Source organism: Apis cerana, linkage group LG7 (genome assembly GCF_029169275.1).
Source record: "Apis cerana isolate GH-2021 linkage group LG7, AcerK_1.0, whole genome shotgun sequence".
NCBI classification, from domain to species: domain Eukaryota; kingdom Metazoa; phylum Arthropoda; class Insecta; order Hymenoptera; family Apidae; genus Apis; species Apis cerana.
This window is the reverse complement of record NC_083858.1, coordinates 10,643,183-10,658,795: the sequence shown is the minus strand read 5'-3', so window position 1 is coordinate 10,658,795 and position 15,613 is coordinate 10,643,183. Positions and strand designations below refer to the sequence as shown.

At 22.4% G+C, this 15,613-nt stretch overlaps 4 protein-coding genes across 9 annotated transcripts; 2 read left to right on the top strand and 2 right to left on the bottom strand.

Annotated features, from left to right (window-relative positions):
* Positions 1–44: 44 nt before the first annotated feature.
* Positions 45–5,023, bottom strand: LOC107999434 (uncharacterized). 5 transcript variants are annotated; one of them, XM_062077184.1, is made up of 5 exons: positions 4,889–5,023; positions 1,285–1,389; positions 891–1,226; positions 579–788; positions 45–497 (listed from the first exon to the last, which is right to left on the bottom strand). In XM_062077184.1, the coding sequence occupies exons 2-5, from the start codon at positions 1,384–1,386 to the stop codon at positions 324–326; spliced, it is 822 nt and encodes a 273-aa protein (XP_061933168.1). In that variant the 5' UTR covers positions 1,387–1,389; positions 4,889–5,023; the 3' UTR covers positions 45–323. The 5 variants fall into 5 exon arrangements, with proteins under 5 accessions (XP_061933168.1, XP_061933165.1, XP_061933169.1 ...); XM_062077181.1 differs by lacking the exon at positions 4,889–5,023 and adding an exon at positions 2,397–2,523; XM_062077185.1 differs by lacking the exon at positions 4,889–5,023 and adding an exon at positions 1,962–2,097.
* On the top strand, positions 2,223–4,121 carry LOC107999435 (SOSS complex subunit B homolog). The gene is made up of 2 exons (XM_017059277.3): positions 2,223–2,839; positions 3,102–4,121. Exons 1-2 carry the CDS (start codon positions 2,384–2,386, stop codon positions 3,336–3,338), a joined length of 693 nt encoding a protein of 230 aa, XP_016914766.1. The 5' UTR covers positions 2,223–2,383; the 3' UTR covers positions 3,339–4,121.
* LOC107999433 (solute carrier family 35 member C2) lies at positions 4,910–7,131 on the top strand. Of its 2 annotated transcripts, XM_028667456.2 has the most exons (7): positions 4,910–5,119; positions 5,194–5,408; positions 5,493–5,565; positions 5,634–5,886; positions 6,013–6,188; positions 6,275–6,433; positions 6,540–7,131. In XM_028667456.2, the coding sequence occupies exons 1-7, from the start codon at positions 4,910–4,912 to the stop codon at positions 6,633–6,635; spliced, it is 1,182 nt and encodes a 393-aa protein (XP_028523257.1). In that variant the 3' UTR covers positions 6,636–7,131. The 2 variants fall into 2 exon arrangements, with proteins under 2 accessions (XP_028523257.1, XP_016914760.1); XM_017059271.3 differs by having other exon boundaries at positions 6,275–7,131.
* On the bottom strand, positions 6,475–15,519 carry LOC107999227 (protein Jumonji). The gene is made up of 13 exons (XM_062077178.1): positions 15,160–15,519; positions 14,977–15,069; positions 14,603–14,772; positions 10,844–14,459; positions 10,463–10,688; positions 10,227–10,379; positions 9,935–10,133; positions 9,698–9,846; positions 9,312–9,621; positions 8,837–9,243; positions 8,663–8,761; positions 8,256–8,558; positions 6,475–8,174 (listed from the first exon to the last, which is right to left on the bottom strand). The coding sequence occupies exons 2-13, from the start codon at positions 15,060–15,062 to the stop codon at positions 8,088–8,090; spliced, it is 5,805 nt and encodes a 1,934-aa protein (XP_061933162.1). The 5' UTR covers positions 15,063–15,069; positions 15,160–15,519; the 3' UTR covers positions 6,475–8,087.
* Between the last annotated feature and the right edge of the window lie 94 nt (positions 15,520–15,613).

The following is a 15,613-nucleotide window of genomic DNA, read 5'->3' as shown; positions in this document are numbered from 1 at the left end:
GCATCAAAGATTTACTATTATCATCAAATGTAATAAAAACTAAATTTATTTATGCTTTTAATGTATATTTAATCTATTTTAATAAATATAACAAATATTTGAATACAATACTGAATATAATGAAAGATAAACTTGACATAATAATAAAATAAATAAAAGTTAAAAAATATCAAATTATCAGATCAATGATTAAAGTTATTTATTATAAATTTAGTAGAAACATTTTTGCATAAAGTTATAGTTTCAAATACTTTTTAGTTTTATTAAATTGTTCATTGATAATAGAATAAAAAATAATATTTATTGTACTAGAGCTTATAAATTTACCAATAAAATGAATTGTGCAGAAATTCAGCAGTGGATTTGTACAATGATGATGCACTTTGTCTTAATCCAGTAAGTAATGATACAACTCCTTCTTTTTCATTTTCTTGCTCATCTTCTTCAGGTAAATAATCTGGCATATCTTCAGTATCATCATTATTTCCTGTATGAATCTTCAAGTAATAAAGTATTAATAAAATAATCTTAATAAAACTTCAAAATTTTAAAATTTAGAAAAACTATTATGCATTTACCAATTTAACAAGATACTCTTGATTGTATTTATTTCTTGTTACTAATCTTGCTTCCATATTCTCTGAATTTCTTTGTATAGCTTCTGCAATTTGTTTTGCAGTAACATAACTTAAAGTACGCATTGTAACACGTTGATGTTCTACATCAACTACAAGAGAAACTAATCCATTGATTCTTATTAATATTCCTTCTAATTCTGCACGAGTTTCCTATTTTACATATAATTCATATGAATATTAAATTTATAAAAACAGTAATTATGTAAAATTAATACATATATATATATATATGTATATATTATTTAAATATACCGGTAATAAACCTTGAATGTGTAATACTATTACATGAGTTTTTAGTTTTTTAGGTTCTATAACTCTTCTACATCTGCTACGTAAATTATATATTGGTGGTTTCATTCTTTCTATATCATCTTTTATACATTGTGCTCGTTTAGATATCTTTGGCTCATCTATGTTATACTTATTTATAATTGCATCCAAAGCTTCACGAACTCCAAAAGTAGAGGTTATATGTACATAGTTATCCACGTTTTTAACAAATAATTCCAAAATATCTAAACTCAAATTAATAATTTCAAAATCTGGTACTTCTAAAACGTATGCTACATATGACAAAACCGTTTTATCCTGGAATCGTAAATTGTTAATAAAAAAAATTAAATATAAATAAATTTGAAAATATTACCTTTAAAATTGTATCATGGTTTGCAAAATCATTTGCCAATTTTTTGTATGTTTCAAGGGTAACTTTTAATTCTTTTGGATCCAGAGATTCACCCACGTCCATTATCTAAAATTATAATATTGATAATAACTTATTTTTATATTAATATTATTAAAACAGTAAGAAAGATTTTATTATTACTTATAATTATCTGATTGTATTAACATTGATAGATATAAAAATTAAAACAATCTGTCAATATTTTTATTTTTTAAACGATTAATAACTGTAACATGAGCTATGCGATAATGAAATACATTTATAATTTAACTGATATGACAAATTTCAGAGGATAAATTTGAAATTCTTTATTAGGTTAAACTTTATACATTTACAATTAAATTATACTCTACTTAATAAAAATAAGAAATAATTTTTATTATTATATAAAATTATATTATTTTTAAAAAATACAAAAATAGCATAACATCAAAATTTAAATATAATTTTTATTTAAGAAATATAAATTCATAATAATAAAGTTGCTTTTTAGAAAAAAATATATATATATATATGCATACACTTAATGTATGTTTAAATTTTGTGTATAAACACATATATACACAAGTTGTGTGACATAATCATATACGTGCATAAATATACATAATACACATATATATTTTAATGTATCAGTTTACTTTATGTAGTAATAACACTGGTAAGTCATGTTACAACCAGCTGCTGCCAGATTATTTCGATGACGCGCATATTGTTGAACAGTAGCGAACCTAGTGTTTGTATAACGTACTAAAATAAGATGGCTGACATTCACTCTACCAGCTACCAACAGCATAACACCCGTATTAATTCTCTAATGATTTTCTTTCTTATTTTACGTAAACAAATATCTTAAATACTTATCCATTAGTGTTATACTAAGTACTGGTAGAAAGAAATTTGATGTAATATACGATATTAAACGCATATTGAAGATAATAGAAAAGTTAAATTAAACAGTACGTAAAGTAAAAACATACATCTGACGTATTTTTAAATATACATGTAAAAGTGATTATTCGTTAAGAGTGATAGTGTAAAGTGTATATTGATTGTTAAAACAATGGAATACGTACTGATAAAAGACATACGGCCGGGACAGAAAAACATTAATGTAGTGTTTATTGTTCTGGAAGTTGGTCACCCTACTATTACCAAAGAAAACCGCGAAGTTCGAACATTTAAAGTAGCAGATGGTACAGCATGTATGAATGTTTCAATTTGGGACGAACCAGGACAGCTTCTTGTACCAGGTGATATTGTACGATTGACAAAAGGTTATGCATCTGTTTGGAGACAATGTTTAACATTATATTCAGGAAAAAATGGAGATATACAAAAAATTGGAGAATTTTGTATGGTAATAAATGAACAATTGAATATGAGTGAACCAAATCCTGCTTTAGCACAACAAATGATTAATCAAAGTGGATCTGGCCCACCTGGTAGTAATAATAATAGTATTACAAATAATGGAAATGCAAATAACATTGCTGGTCAACCTGGAAGACAACCACTAGTATGTTATTGTTAAATAAACTCATATTTTTTAATTAAATATTTATTTATTTATTTATTAAACGAATAAAACCTATTAATAAAATATTTACATGTATTAAATTTAATATTTATATATAATTAAAATAGAATGAAATTAAACAAAATAGAATAAAAAATAGAATAAAAAATAAAAAAATATTACTAGTATTAAATTTATTATTAATAAATAATATATTTTTAATATTTTTTCTTAATATTAATATTAATTTATTTTATTATAGGCAATTCAAAGTAATTCAACTACACCTACTAGTGGTACATCTGGTAGTTCTACAACAGCAAAAAGTGGAAATAATAATAATAGTAATAGTGGTGGAAATAGTAGTAATACTTCAGGACTTCCAGGAGGATCTGCAAGATATTCTGGTGATTCAACAACAAAAACAACTGTTACACCAAAAACTAATTCTCGTGGTCGTGGGGGATACAGAAATGGTGGACGCAGTGATCGTAGATAACATATAAATAAGAAACATTTAATTATATATGTGTAATAAAAATATGCGATTATATTTAGGTCAACTGTAATATACTGTTTTTCTAACAATTCTGTATATGTATATTCATGAATTAATGTATACGATAAATCTTGTTAGAATATATCTTCATGAATTGAAGACAATCCAATTTAATAGAATAAGTAACAAGTAATATCATCGATGATATCTTAATATTTTATTTAAATATTTTTTATTTATATAATTAAATTCTTTATATCTTATAAATTTCTTTATAATCTGGAGCTTGTCTTCAAATCATAATAGAGATATCAAATTTCTCTTATGCTAATAAATGAATGTAATATATATAAAGTATATAATCTGCATTTAGTAAAAAATGCGTTTAGCAATAAATAATTTTATTTAGTAATTTTTTAAAATATATTTTATAAGATAAAAAATAATTATATATTATATATGTATATTTAATTTACACTGAGTAAATAAGAATGAAATAACTTTCAAAAAGTTTTAAAATATTTTTTAATATATATATTTGTATATGAATTTTTTATTTAATGTTATAAAAAACTCATATAAAAATATATTTTAAAATAAAAATATATCAATTTTTTATATTTTTATTAAAAATGTTAAATAGAGAATTTAATATTATTTATATTCATAACTTAATATAATACAATATATCTATTTTGTAATTTAATATAATATTATATTTCATCTATGTTAATATATAAAATAAAAATTGATTTAAATTTTTTAGTAAAAAAATGTATCACACATCATAAATTTTAATTATTTAATTGTAGAATTATGTTAAATATTTGTGTTTATTTCGAAATCAATAATTTTGAAAAAACTTAATCAAAGAATTTATATATAATTTTTTTCTATAATAAATTTATCATAGAAAATTTAAAATTAATAAGAAAATTTCTAAGATAATATTTATCAAATTATATATATACCTATTTTTATTTTTCAACAATAATATTTAGGTTATGTTTATACATAGCTTAACGCTATATCGTATGTCACATCGAAGTAAGCGATAAGCGATATGTATTTTAATTTTTATTTTCTTTTAAGTGTTCTCGTTGTAATTTTGAATACAGCATAAATTTGCATAATGAATGCAATAATTTTGTCTACATTAATATATGATTAGTTTTATTATTAAATATATATAATTTGATAACAGATGTCGAATATTAAACATATAACAATTTATGACTATTTTTTATGTATTTAAAGAATTATAAAACGGTACGTTTAACATATTTATTACAATTTAATTATATATATAAATTTAATTATATTTTACTACATTGCATAATATTCATAATTTATAAATTTTTATCAAAAATGTTGATTTAAATTAAGAAAAATAAAAATAAAAATATTTTGTAAATTAAAAAAATTATTTAATAATTTTTTATTTCATATATTTATGTTATGTAGTAAACAAATTTATTTTTGCATTTTTAAAAATAATGTATGATAATATCTGTAATATTACATTTAATATTATAAAAATTTATACTTACAGATTATATTTATTTCAAAATATGACAAGATCACATATAAAATATCAAATTGCAAAAGATGCAGATGATACATCAGATTATTTTCTTCAACCAGTCCAAGAACTCTCAAATATATCCAAAAAGGAGATATCTCTTTGGAAAAAAATTTTTCGTACTATTATATTAATTTTTTGTTATTTTATCTTATCTGTAGGTTTAACATTTTATGTACAATGGCTTTATAATACATATGTAAGTGAAGAATTTTATAATTTGTAAAAATTTATTATCTAATTTAATTTTATTTATGTGTATTTATTTTTTAGGGATTTCATTTTCCACTTACTGTGGTAATATGTCATTTATTATTAAAATTTTTGTTATCTGCTTTAATAAGATGCATTAAAGCATGTTGGAAAAAACAACAGCAATTAAAACTTCCTTTACAAAGCATAATAGGAATGGTTATGCCAGTTGGCATAGCTAGTGGTCTTGATGTTGGTTTATCAAACTGGGCAATTTCACTAATTACTATGTCATTGTATGTATCTATTATTTTACATTAAGAATATGATAAAATTATGATAAAATATGATAAAATATGTTAATGAAATATATGATTTAGATATACAATGACAAAATCAACTACTATCATTTTTATTCTTGGATTTGCACTTTTTTTGAGATTAGAGAAAAAGGTAATTCTATAATTTTTCATGTTAACATTATAAATATAAAATATATTTAAAAAATAATTTTGTTATAGTCTTGGTCATTATCATGCATTGTAGTAATGATATCAGGAGGCTTATTTATGTTTACTTACAAATCAACACAATTTGGAATTTTTGGATTTGTAATTTGTCTCTTAGCATCATTTTCGAGTGGTATTCGATGGACTATGACACAATTAATTATGCAAAAATCTAAATTTGGAATGAAAAGTCCAATTGATATGATGTACTATATGCAATTGTGGATGTTATTACCTATTGTACCAGTAATGATATGGTTTGAAGGTATATATATATATATATATACACATACACACAAACATATAACTATATATATAACTATTTCTTGTTTAATTATTTTATATTGTATTTAAAAATTATATTTGTCTTTAAGAAAAATATTATTTTTAGGACCTCGTCTGTATAATAATTTTAAAAATACTGATTGGAATAATATTCATACTATTGCAATGACTGTAACTGCTATATTTGGAAGTGCTATTATAGCTTTCCATATGGAAATTATGGAATTTTTAGTTGTTACATACACTTCTAGTCTTACACTTTCAATTACTGGCATAATTAAAGTAAACTAAAAAAAAAATATATATATATATACACATAATATATTTTTATATGATACTTATTTATATAAAAATCTTTCATTTTTTAGGAAATATGTATTTTGATCTTAGCTGTGGAATGGAAAGGTGATCAAATGAGTGGTCTTAATTTCATAGGGTTATTAATGTGCCTTTGTGGAATCATAATTCATACTATCCAAAAAGTATTATCAAATAGAAACAAAATAGCTGAAAATTTGGAATTACAAGTAAATTCTCTTTCAAGTAATAATTTAAAAAATGAAGATAGTATTGATACAAATTTACCTTTATTAACTCAAAAATCAACATCGTTAACAAATCTTTTAAATGCAGAATTCAGTTCAGATGAAGATGATACACTTAAACATGGTGAGAATTCTACTCAAATATTATCTAACATATTGCAACGTAGGGAACAGTAAAATTTAAACTTTATTATTATTATTAGAGTGATAAGATTTATTCTAAAAAATCATTCCATGTTTAATTATATATCTCTGTCATATAAATATTTTATATGTATCTTTATACATGAATTCAATTATTAATCATTAATTAATAATTATAACAAATGTTTCTTTTTTAAGAATATGATTTATGTCTGCAAAATTATTTCCACTAAATCTATATTTTTTTATGTTATTTTATAAAATAAAAAAAAAATTATTTATCAAAAATTTTAAAAATGCAAATGACATAAATATGTGTATAGTAAACAAAATTTTAAAAAAATTTATATTATAATTAATATTATTTAATTACTTATAGTCTGTGTTATTAGTTTCTTGCCAAAAAATAGCATAATTATACGTTACTTAATAGTATTTTTTTCAATTGATCTTATTTATAATATATACCTTTATATATAAACATGTAAAACTTCCAGAAAAGAATAGCATAATAGATAAAGTAAATTGAAATTGAATGAAAACTGTGCATATTTTATGAAATTAATTCTAGATTTAATTAACAACTTTTTAGTCATAATTTTTATAAAAAAAACAATTTTGTTGTTTTTTACTTTTTTGTAATATACATAAATATGTATATGTATGTATGTATGTATGTATGTATATATGTATGTGTGTGTGTGTATATATATATATATATATATATATATACATACATACATACACATATATGATTGATAATTTGTTACATTCATAAATCATTTTTTATATATGTGATTTTAATAAAATATTTTAATATTATAAATTAAAGAAAAAATTTTTTGTGTTATGTAATATTTATTTGATTTTATGATGTTGATTTGCATAATAATATGAATGATATAATTTGTCAAAGAAATTTATTTAGTATATATATATATATATATATATTCTCATATTGAGAATATTATAATTTTTATTTTATAATTTTGAACTATTAATAATAAATTTTGCATACATAAATATTGTGTTATTTCTTAATTTTTAAATAATAAGTATTATAGAATTCATCTATTAAGAAGTAAGAAATATTTAATAAGATTATTTCTATAATTTTCTATAATTATTGAAACATAGCTTATATATATTTACATATCTTATATTTATCACTATGATATATGAGAATAAAACGCATAAAAATATATATTTAAATATCGTACTTAGAAGTACGATTTACATAGTTAAGTATAAGTAATTTTATTTTGAAAATTAAGAATTTTATTAATGACGAGTATAAGATTATCTAATTTTTTAAATATTTAAGTTGATCCATCTTAAAATCGTTATTAAAACAAACTTATTTTTTATATACAATTATATTATGACAAAAAGAATAAATATGATATATTCAAAAAATTTCTTATAATTATTTTGAAATAGATTAATAAATAATTTTTACCTATGTAATTTAATAAATTATTTTGCAGATTTGTTATTTTGTTTGTTTAATTTGATTAGTCTTTTTAGATTTGGCTTCAATTCTTTCTTCTAGTTTATGAATCAAATCATTTAATTCTTCCTGTTTAAAAAGTAAACATTTAAATAAAATTATTATTTATTAAATCTACTTGAATTTATTGAAAAAAAAAGACATATTTACCTCATTATATGTATACATTAGAGTAAAATGTTTTAAAATTTGCTTTTTTCTATTAAATAATTGTAATGCATGTAATAAACAATAAACACTATCATCTTGTGAATTATTAACTAATGAAACAAATAAATTAGCTCTACAAGTTTCACATTCAAAGTCACCATCATCTTCTTTCACTTTTTTTCCTTTTTTTCTTTTTCCACTATCTGGCAAGGGTAATCTTTCCTTATTTGTGAGACCTACTGATTCTAATTCTTTACGATAATTTATTTCTTTTTCGCGAATTTTAATTACACTTGGTAAAATCTATAAATATAATATATTTATAATTATAATATAATATATTTACCTTTTATATATATATGTATAGTATTTATATTTTAATAAGAGTTATTAGTTTTAATATTTACCTGTTTTAATACTTCTATATGAGATCTAGAGTCATTAATAATGTTAAATAATAATCTTTCAAATGAAAAGATTGATGGTTCACAACTGTCTTGTATATCCTACAATAATTATTTAAAATTATTTTGATATATTATAAAATATATAATATAAAAAATCGAAAAATATTTACGTACTTTAAATACTTGTTCAGCAGTTTCTAACCAAGATGGTTGTGCAAAATAAACACTTTCAGATACTACATAACCAGTACATATACTTGACGTAAATGCTTTAGGAAATACAATTATAAACTGCCCTGGTTCTTGTACAGTCTGACATAATGATACTCCATTACTAACCAATAATTCTGGAGGAACCATTGCTGTATCTGATGGTAGCCATATAGTTTTATTTTTACAATATCGTGGAACCATTTTTGAAAGAGCCTCTCTAAAATTATTGTTATGTTCATCTGGTATACCATACCAAATCTTCTTAGCACCAGTATGTAGATATTCTATCCAAGGAAGACCATGAGGATCACGGTACCAACAACATGCGCTAAATAACATACCTACATGAAGTGTTGGTACTGTCACACCTACAAATAAAATTAATGTTTATAAAAAATTAGAAGCTTAAAAAAATATATAATATATATTTTCATACCCATTATGGGACCTAAAGCTCTTAATACTGATCCAGCATTATTAGTAAGTACTTTAAGATTCCATGGATGTCTTGCAAATGGACTATTTTTAGCAACTGAAAATCCAAAACCACGTCCACTTGAATCAATGCTTGCAGCATGTACACAAACATGTCGTTTTCTTTCTGCTACATGTTTCCAAAATGCAGTTTCAACTTCATCAGCAGAAGCACCTTCAGATTCATTTCCAGATCGTTGATTTTCACCGAACCACATACGTTGTGTATTTCGTGCAATACGATAAAATGCATTTAACGGCATATTTCTACCCTATAAAATTATATATTTTTCATAAATTAAAAAGAATTGCAAATTATGTAAATATTTATGATTTCAGAATTCTTACTTTTACAATACATTCCTCAATTTCATCAGAACTATCATCTTCTTCTTCTTCATCATTTTCACTTATTGGTGCATTTTGCCTTTGTAGAACTTTACTTTCTTTTTTTATCCATTCGGATTCAACTTCATCAAATAATTTACCTCGTTCCTCTATTTACATTATATCATTTTATTGATAAATTACTTTAAAAAATTATATGGATTTTTGCACTTTATTTTTAATTTTATATATAAATACCTGGCGATAATGTATCATATGGTAATAAATATTTGCAATAAATATCATCTAATTTCGTTACACGATCTTGAGCAGATTTTGGTATTTTCATTCCATCAGCTACTTTTTGCCACTTCTTTTTTTCAATAACTTCTTTTAATCCACCTAAACTTTGAACTGTTTGATATAAATGAGGCAAGTCAACTTCCATTCCACCAATCTATAAAAATGGAATTATATTAAATATGTTAAAAAAATAAAATAAAATAATATGAAAAAAAATTATAAATATAAATTTAAAAAAATACTCTACCCAAGGTGGATGAGTTAATGTTATACTTTGTGTAGCTAAATATTTTTTTATAGCCATCATTTCTTTCACATTGGGACCCCACCTATGTAGCATACGATGTACGTATTGGTTATAAGCTGTAAATCGCATATCATCTGACACTTTGCATTCCGGCTGAGAACAAAAAATTATACTCATATATATATTTATAAATATAATATATGCATATATATGCAATAATATTCAATAAATTTTACTTTAAAATTAGGCGGTGGTACAACTCTGCATATTCCAAATTTTTCTGCAATTGGTCTTATTTTATCTATATATTCTAGAGGATCTTGGAAATCTTTTTCACTTGGATGAAATGTTGGAGCCTCAACTAATCGTGCTTCATTATTTTCATCTTTTGCATTTGGAAATGTTACATTATTAGTTGGAGAATAATTTTCAAAACTTTTATGTTTTGTTTTAATTTGACATCTAAAATTTTTTTATTATTATTAATATAATATAATATTTATTATAAAAAATATAAGAATAATATTTATTAATATAATTAAAATATTTATTATTTATTATATTGTTGATTTAAAGAAAATAAAATTGCAATTTTCTTCATATTAAAATTACATTACCGTTTTCCGTTCTTATTTGAATCAATTGAAGTTTTTCTTTCTCTAGAAGTTTTTGGGGATTTTGGTAATTTTTCAATTCCTATATTTAATGCAGTTCCAATAGTTTGTTTACTTGTTGTTTGTAGTATATTTTCATTTTTGTTTAAAGAAGATGATTGAAATTCAGAATTAGATGTACTAACAATAGATGTAATATTTGAAGAAGTAGATGGTATTGAATGATCAGTTATAAGAGTAGAGTTGGATGGGCTACGAGTTGTAGGTTGCACTGTACCTACAGGAGGACAACGTGCTATTGATGATGGAGGTTTGGTAACTAATTTTGCTTTTAAAAGAACTTTTTGATTAGGACCATTTGGTCCTTCAGTGCCAAGTTTTACAGCTACACCTTGAATTAATTGCTGTCCTTGAATTAAATTTGGTCCATTTCTTGTGACAGCAAAAGGTATATAAATTACTTGACTATCATTTTCATCATCATTTTCATTATTGCTTTCAGTTTGAGTAGATATTTCTGTACTTTTTTGTTGACTTACATCTCCTTCTGTTATTTGTTTTTGTGTTTGTACATTATCATCAAGATTTACTTGCACTGCTATTGATGTACTACAATTTACATTACTCCAAGTTGTTGTTAATTTATCAAGTGGTAAAACTTGTATATTTGCTAAAGTTGCAAAATTTTTTGGTAATTCAAATTTATTTACATTTAAAGTAGTATTTGATATATTTTTTATTTCTATTTCATTTTCATTTTTTGAAGAATTGTTGGAATTTTCTTTATATGTTCGTTCACAATTATTTTTGCTTGCTTTTTCAATATTTTTATTTACTTCATTTTCAGATTTATTTGTTATATTTTCAGATTTATTTGTTATATTTTCAGATTTATTTGTTATATTTTCGAATTTATTTGAATTATCAAATTTATTTGTATTATTTTCAAATTTATTTGCATTATTATCAAATTTATTTGTATTATTCTTAGATTTATTTGCATTATTTTCAGATTTACTTGAGTTAGTTTCAGATAAATTAAAATTTGTGTTTGATTTATTAGATTCTCGAATTTTACGTCTAAAAGGAGTATTAACGGGAACTTCTGTATCACTTTCAAATGCATAAACACTGCTTTCATTTTCTGGGGAAAATGCATTTGCATTAGGAGTTACTGTTTTACGTTCTTTAACTTTTGGTAAAAATGGCTTCCTTGGTTGAAATATAGTTTTCTTTTCCGTTAATTTTTTCTCATTTGAATTATCTACTGAAGTGTGATCAGATTTTAATCCAATTTCACCTTCTTCTCCAGAACATGAATCTTTATTCAATTTTATATTTAATCCTTTATTTATATCTTTAAAATTTGTATTATGTTTATTAACATTAATATTAGATAACTCATTGTGTTGTTTTAAATCAGATTGCAATTCTCCTGCTATAATAGAGGCATATTTATTATATGTATTTATACGATCTTTTATATTAGCCTTTTCTGTTAGTTTAGAAAGTGTGACATTAACTGGTCTTACCAAATGTTGAATTTTTGTTGAAATTGATAAATGTGATATATCAGTTTTTTTTTCACAAGCATCGTATTTGAAAGTAGATACATTCTCCATTTCTAATTTACTTTCTTCTTTAGCAAGTGAACTTTCATTCAACCATTTTTCAATTTGTTCAGTCGACATATTTACTTTTTCTTTTCTTATATGTAATGTTGATAAAGACATATCTATGGAAGAAATTTCTGTTTTATGATGACATTCTTTTTCATTATTTTTCATTGATATTTTATGTTCTATTTCATCAGATACTAAATCAGGCAATTCCAATTTATCCTTTTCAAGTTTTTGATGTTGATTATCTACTACATGTATCATTGAAGAATTTGTATTTAATAGAGGTTCATTATTTGATAATTCTCTCTTATTTTCTTGTTTATTGGTTACATTTGAAGTTTGTTCATCTTCTATTTTAGTTGTTTCTAATTTGTCATTCGTTTTTTTTGTAACAAGAAGATTAACATTAACATGTGTTTGACACGAATTTAATACTTTGGATATTGCTTTCTTTGTAAATCCTCGAAAAGATTCTTCATCATCTGATATTTTTGAAAGATCAGTTTTGACTAAATTTTCTTTTAAAGGTTGTTCAATTTTATCTTCACTTTTATGATCATTATTTTTATTAATAATATCCTTTTGTATATTATCATTCTTTTTTCTTTTTAATTTATTGAGTAACATACCTAATGTTTCTTCATCAGAATCTGTACTTTCAATTACAGTATTTTTTATTTCTTTTTGTTTTAATCCATTAATTTTTTCAGATAATGATTTATTTGTATTCTGTTCTCGTTTACGCTTCATTACAAATTTTTCCTTATTAAATTTTAAATTATTTTGAACTTGAGATTTTGGTTTAATGTTTACATTATCTTCAACTTCAATTCTTGTAGTCATATTTTTAGTAGAAGATCTAAGATATCGATTTATAGGTTTATTTAATTTCCCTAAACTTCTTCTTGTAACAGGTCTTGTATTATTAGTTCCATTGGAACTAATAGATTCTTCATCACTATCAACTTCACAATATTTATGAACTCTTATTAATCTTTTACTTTTAAAAGTAATTTTATTTGTTTTAGTTTTATCCAATCTTTTATTTGATGTATTATGGATAGAAGAAATTTTATTATCTTTATTTTTAGTTGTTTTTGTAATAGATTGTTTTACTTTATTTTTAATTTCATTTTCTGTCTGAGAAATTTTACGTGTATTTGGTAATTCTGGAAAACTATCCATAGAAACATTATCGTCATTTTCTAAATCAGGACTTACAAGTTTTCGACCCAAAATTTCCATATATACTGCAGCTGCTTCTTTAGTTTTCCTTGTTGGTCTTCTACAAAGATTTTTTGGAGAAATTGTACCACTATGAGAACGTGTAATTCTTCTCATTTCAGATTTACTTCTTGTACATATATTCTTCTGAACAGTCTTTTGAATTGTACGTTTTATTTGTGGTACTGATTTTTCTGAAGGACCCTCTTCTTCAGATGTAGAATCTGAATTTGATGTATCACTGTCTTTTTGTTTCATTATAATTTTTTTCTTTGGTTTAGGTGATATAGATTTAACTTTTGATGGACCTTTTTTTGTTTTATCTGCAAGCACACTACTTCTCAAACCAAGTCTTTTAGTCTCAATTCTTGGTAAAAATTTTCTAGGTGCTAATTTATTTACAGATTTTAACAATGTTCTTTCTGTACAAGATCTTGTTCTCATAACACATGATGTTTTAAATTTATTTTTAATTCTTTGTTTAGCAAGACGCTGTTCTTGATATTTTTTTTTAAGTGCTTGTACAGTAGATGTTGCACTTTTAAATGTTGAAATATTTTTTTTTATTGTATTTGGAACTTTCTTTTTATCAGTGATAACAGGTTTTACTTTAGTAGTAGTTTTCTGACTTGATTCAGGCTTTTGATTTTCAACAGATATATTAGTTGAAGTTATATTTTTATCTATCATAGTACGTATTGGCTTAGGATCCAATTTTTCTTTTTTATTACCAACATTAAAAAAATTTAAACTTGGAGGTAAAATTGATGTTCCTATATAAAAATTTGAATTAATTATTATTATTAATTATATTAATCATAATTTATATATATAAATATAAATAATATACAAATATATATAAATTATAATTAATATGAAATATAAAATAAAAGATTAATTAAAATTAATTAAAAACCTCTAAAGCACAAAAATGTCAAAAAGTCTTCTGTATTTGGTCGCTTATGAGTTATTAATTCTGTTATAACTGCTGGTTTAGTTTTTTCTTTATCCTTAATAGGAGTATGTGAAGGATTAAAAACTGTTGTTGCACCTTGTGCAAATTTTCTTTGTGCATGTACTTTAGTCCTATAATAATAAAATTATATATATATAAAAAATGAAAAATAATAATAAATAAAATAATTTATATTATAAATAGATAAAAAAAATTTTTAAATCATTGAAAAGTATTATTTTAGAAATATATTTTATTCATATTGTATGAATATTTATAATTGTATGAAATATATATATTTTTATACTAAAATAGTTATTAAAATACTTATTTACCTCTTTGGAGATTCTGAGAGTGGATCCATAAGATCCACCAAATCTCCTTCTTTTCTTTTTCTTTTATCATTTCGACTTAATACCATTTTTTAACTTTATTAAAAAATATTTTTGTTAATTAATAATAAAAAATTGATAGAAATATGTTTATTAATATTCGAGTATAAAAGATTAAATTATTACCTGATCAATATCTTCATTTTTATAAAAATTAAAAAAAAAGTTAAAAAATATTGAAAAATACTGTATTACATGAAATAAGATATAAATCTTATCATAAACAATAAATATATAACATAAAAAAGTTTTTGAAATTAATAATATCGAATAATTAATGATATAAAATTTAATAATATTTAATAATGAAACCTTTTTAATATTTTAAATAATTTAAAATATTTTTCATTCAAAACACATAGATGATGAAGAATTAATGATACACAAAATCACCTAACATCTGTTCTTTATACTGAATGAATGATTGTTTATTGTGTCAAATATGATTAAATACCACGTTCTGATCTATGGTTTAGATACACATAGATATGCGTTATAAAATGATATTGATTTCTCAAGACTTATCCACATTGCAAGCAATACATTGTGTTGCATATAGTGCGATTTACTTTTCATATTA

Coding starts and splice junctions, on each gene's coding strand:
- LOC107999434 (XM_017059272.3), bottom strand. CDS start 1,880: ATGTGTTTATACACAAAATTTAAACATACATTAAGT. Junction 1,390..1,844: donor AATTTAAACATACATTAAGT/GTATGCATATAT, acceptor TTATAATTTTAG/ATAATGGACGTGGGTGAATC. Junction 498..578: donor AAGAGTATCTTGTTAAATTG/GTAAATGCATAA, acceptor TATTACTTGAAG/ATTCATACAGGAAATAATGA.
- LOC107999435 (XM_017059277.3), top strand. CDS start 2,384: ATGGAATACGTACTGATAAAAGACATACGGCCGGGACAGAAAAACATT. Junction 2,840..3,101: donor AACCTGGAAGACAACCACTA/GTATGTTATTGT, acceptor ATTTTATTATAG/GCAATTCAAAGTAATTCAAC.
- LOC107999433 (XM_017059271.3), top strand. CDS start 4,910: ATGACAAGATCACATATAAAATATCAAATTGCAAAAGATGCAGATGAT. Junction 5,120..5,193: donor AATGGCTTTATAATACATAT/GTAAGTGAAGAA, acceptor TTTATTTTTTAG/GGATTTCATTTTCCACTTAC. Junction 5,887..6,012: donor AGTAATGATATGGTTTGAAG/GTATATATATAT, acceptor TATTATTTTTAG/GACCTCGTCTGTATAATAAT.
- LOC107999227 (XM_062077178.1), bottom strand. CDS start 15,062: ATGGTATTAAGTCGAAATGATAAAAGAAAAAGAAAAGAAGGAGATTTG. Junction 14,460..14,602: donor GACATTTTTGTGCTTTAGAG/GTTTTTAATTAA, acceptor ATTTTTATATAG/GAACATCAATTTTACCTCCA. Junction 8,559..8,662: donor ATATAGAAGTATTAAAACAG/GTAAATATTAAA, acceptor TTATATTTATAG/ATTTTACCAAGTGTAATTAA.